Consider the following 2,693-nt stretch of genomic DNA (forward strand, 5'->3'; position numbering starts at 1 on the left):
CCATTCCTAATTAAAGTACGGAATGACCCTCGAGTGGTGGGCATCACCATTCCAGGCTCCAAATCAATCTCTGCCAAATTATCAACTTATGCCGATGACACGACTATAATTTGTGCTTCAGATGCTTCTATCCAGAGAGTTTTTGACATCTGTGGGCTCTACGGTAGAGCATCTGGGGCCAAACTTAATTTATCCAAGTCTAAAGGTATCTTCTTTGGTAAATGGGCTAGCCGATCGGACCATCCTTTCGGCATAAGCTGGATTGATGGCAGTAAGTTGATGGGGATCCCTTTTGGTAATGTGCCATCCTTTTGGGATAATGTTTTTAATAAAATAGAAAAGTCGTTAAACTTATATAAATATAGATCACTTTCTGTTTTCGGCAGATCCACCATTTGTAACGTAATGGCATTGTCCAAATTGTGGTATGTGTGCTCCATTATACTTCCTCCAGTTAATTTTATAGATAAAGTTCAACGTCTCTGTTTTAATTTCATTTGGCCATCAAAAAATGAACCGGTAAGAAGGGATGTAATGTATTCCAGTAAGCTTCACGGTGGTTCTGGAATCATTCACATCTCTTCTAAATTAAAATCTATTCGTATAATGCACGTTGTTAATGGTATTTTAGGTAGGGATGTCAAATGGTTTTCATGGTTTAAGTTCTGGCTTGGCCTGCAATTAAGAGAATACAATTCTTCATTATTTTCTAATCTTCAACCTCATGCTTTTTATATGCCTAAATTTTATCAATATTGTTATTCCAATTTTTTATTATTCTTAAATATAGCCCATAGGAATAACATTAATGTAGATTTTAAAAAATTAACAACTAAATTTATATATCAGGTACTTTTACTGGATATCGTTTCTATTCCTTCTGTTGTTGGGGACAATCCTACCATTGATTTCCCCACATGTTTTAAAAATCTTCATAATAAACATAAAGATCGTATTACCAAAACTGTTTCATTCCTCCTCCGAACCGAAACCCTCCCCGTCGGTGGATCGACAGGGAGTCATGCTACCCAGCATCTCGTTAAGAAGCTGGGTATCTGCGATGTTTTCAATGGCGTCCATGGATTCCGCCAGGGTCGCAGTGGATTCCCTGTCCTGAGGGGGTTCTTTACATAAAGATATTTTGCCTTGTTTTACTTCAGGAGTAACAATAGGAATTGCTGAAGGGGTGTTAGCCCCAGCAGCATCAGACTTTAATTTATTATTGTTGTTATTATTATTTTTATTATTATTACTATTATTATTATTATCTGATTTCTTTTTTTCTTTTCTAGGTGGTGGTGATGGTGGCTGTAAAGCAACTTTTTTGGTTCGAGAACTCAAAGAGGAAGAGTTAGCAATAGCATTAGAAACATTTTCAGATTCGGATGATGACCGCTTCTTTGCGCTATTTTTGGGTGTAAAAAAAACCTCCATCATCCACTCTGTTATTTGTAGATAATAAAGTGGTAGCAGGTACAAAGTCTGTTTTCTTGTTGACAGTACTAGTACTATTGGCAACAGACCTCGGAACATTGCTAACCAGGGTGACGTGACGAATCTTCACTTCGTCAAAAAGATTCAAGTAAGATGAAGTCTGACTCTTAATAGATCCAGTAAGAAAAGTGTGCCAATTCCAGCAGAGATTGGATGTATAAACTCCTTTGGCTCCAAGATTAAACTCATGTGAAGCCTTATGTTCAGAGTGAACAATTCCTTTATATATTCTCTTCATAAAGTTACCTCTTCTCCTATAAGTCCTTCTTCGAACAGGAGCACGTCTCCGTCTAAAAAAATTCCTCCGACGACGGTTAAAGTATCTTTTCTTAGCATAAAAACGCCTTCGGTTAAAAACACGTCTTTTACCGTAGAATGCCATCTTTAATGTCACTTTTATTAAGATTTTATTACGATCCAGATGCTCAAGGTCGTACCATGTCTATTGATAACCAGAACTGTTGCCCCAATACTCGTGAACGTTTAATTCGTAATGGAAAGAAGTACAAGCTTAGGATGTACCCCAAGTTCCAGCCTAAGCTTTCTGCTGCTAAATCTGTAGCTATTGGTGGTAAATCTCTTTCACCTTGGATTGATGCTGCCTATTTTACCCATGGTGCTTCTCCAGCTTCTTCTATGAATGGTATCATCTATACCCTTAAAGGTTCTCCTAATACCTTTGTTGAAGGGTACTACAGTGTTGGGCTTTCTTGGAAAGGTCGTAGAGATGGCCAGATCTATACAGCTAAAGATGATCTTTATTCTGCTGCTACTCCTGAAGGTTTTGAAGTTTTAGAGGGCTATGACACTGTCAATTAGCTGCCAGACGAGGGGCCACACCACGAGCCGGAGTCCCGGAGAGCGGAGGCGATCTGTGTTAGGGTTCAGCTGCCATGGAGTATTTAACGGTTTTTTCCTGAAGATCAAGGGCCCAGCTGCCATTATTGATTTATAAAAAATGAGAGGCTTGAACATTCATTTTATTATTAACAATAAATTTATTTTAACATATAATCATTTTGTATTCGTCTTCTTTCTTCATTAATTGAAAGTTCCAATAGCGGTCAGCTGACATTTTAGTTTCATCCGGCATAAAGTTCGGCATACATACCACTTTTGGACTTTTGAAATGTTTCGTCTTACTATCATACTTGGCGGAGAATAGATATCCATCCTTCAGGTTTTCCAGTATAGCATAA

General features: G+C 38.0%; 1 protein-coding gene across 1 annotated transcript; it reads left to right on the forward strand.

Moving 5' to 3' along the window:
• Positions 1–1,869: 1,869 nt before the first annotated feature.
• Positions 1,870–2,313, forward strand: LOTGIDRAFT_175367 (hypothetical protein; the record flags this gene model as incomplete). The annotated part of the gene is made up of 1 exon (XM_009056387.1): positions 1,870–2,313. The coding sequence occupies one exon, from the start codon at positions 1,870–1,872 to the stop codon at positions 2,311–2,313; it is 444 nt and encodes a 147-aa protein (XP_009054635.1).
• Between the last annotated feature and the right edge of the window lie 380 nt (positions 2,314–2,693).

Source organism: Lottia gigantea (assembly GCF_000327385.1).
Source record: "Lottia gigantea unplaced genomic scaffold LOTGIsca_273, whole genome shotgun sequence".
NCBI classification, from domain to species: domain Eukaryota; kingdom Metazoa; phylum Mollusca; class Gastropoda; family Lottiidae; genus Lottia; species Lottia gigantea.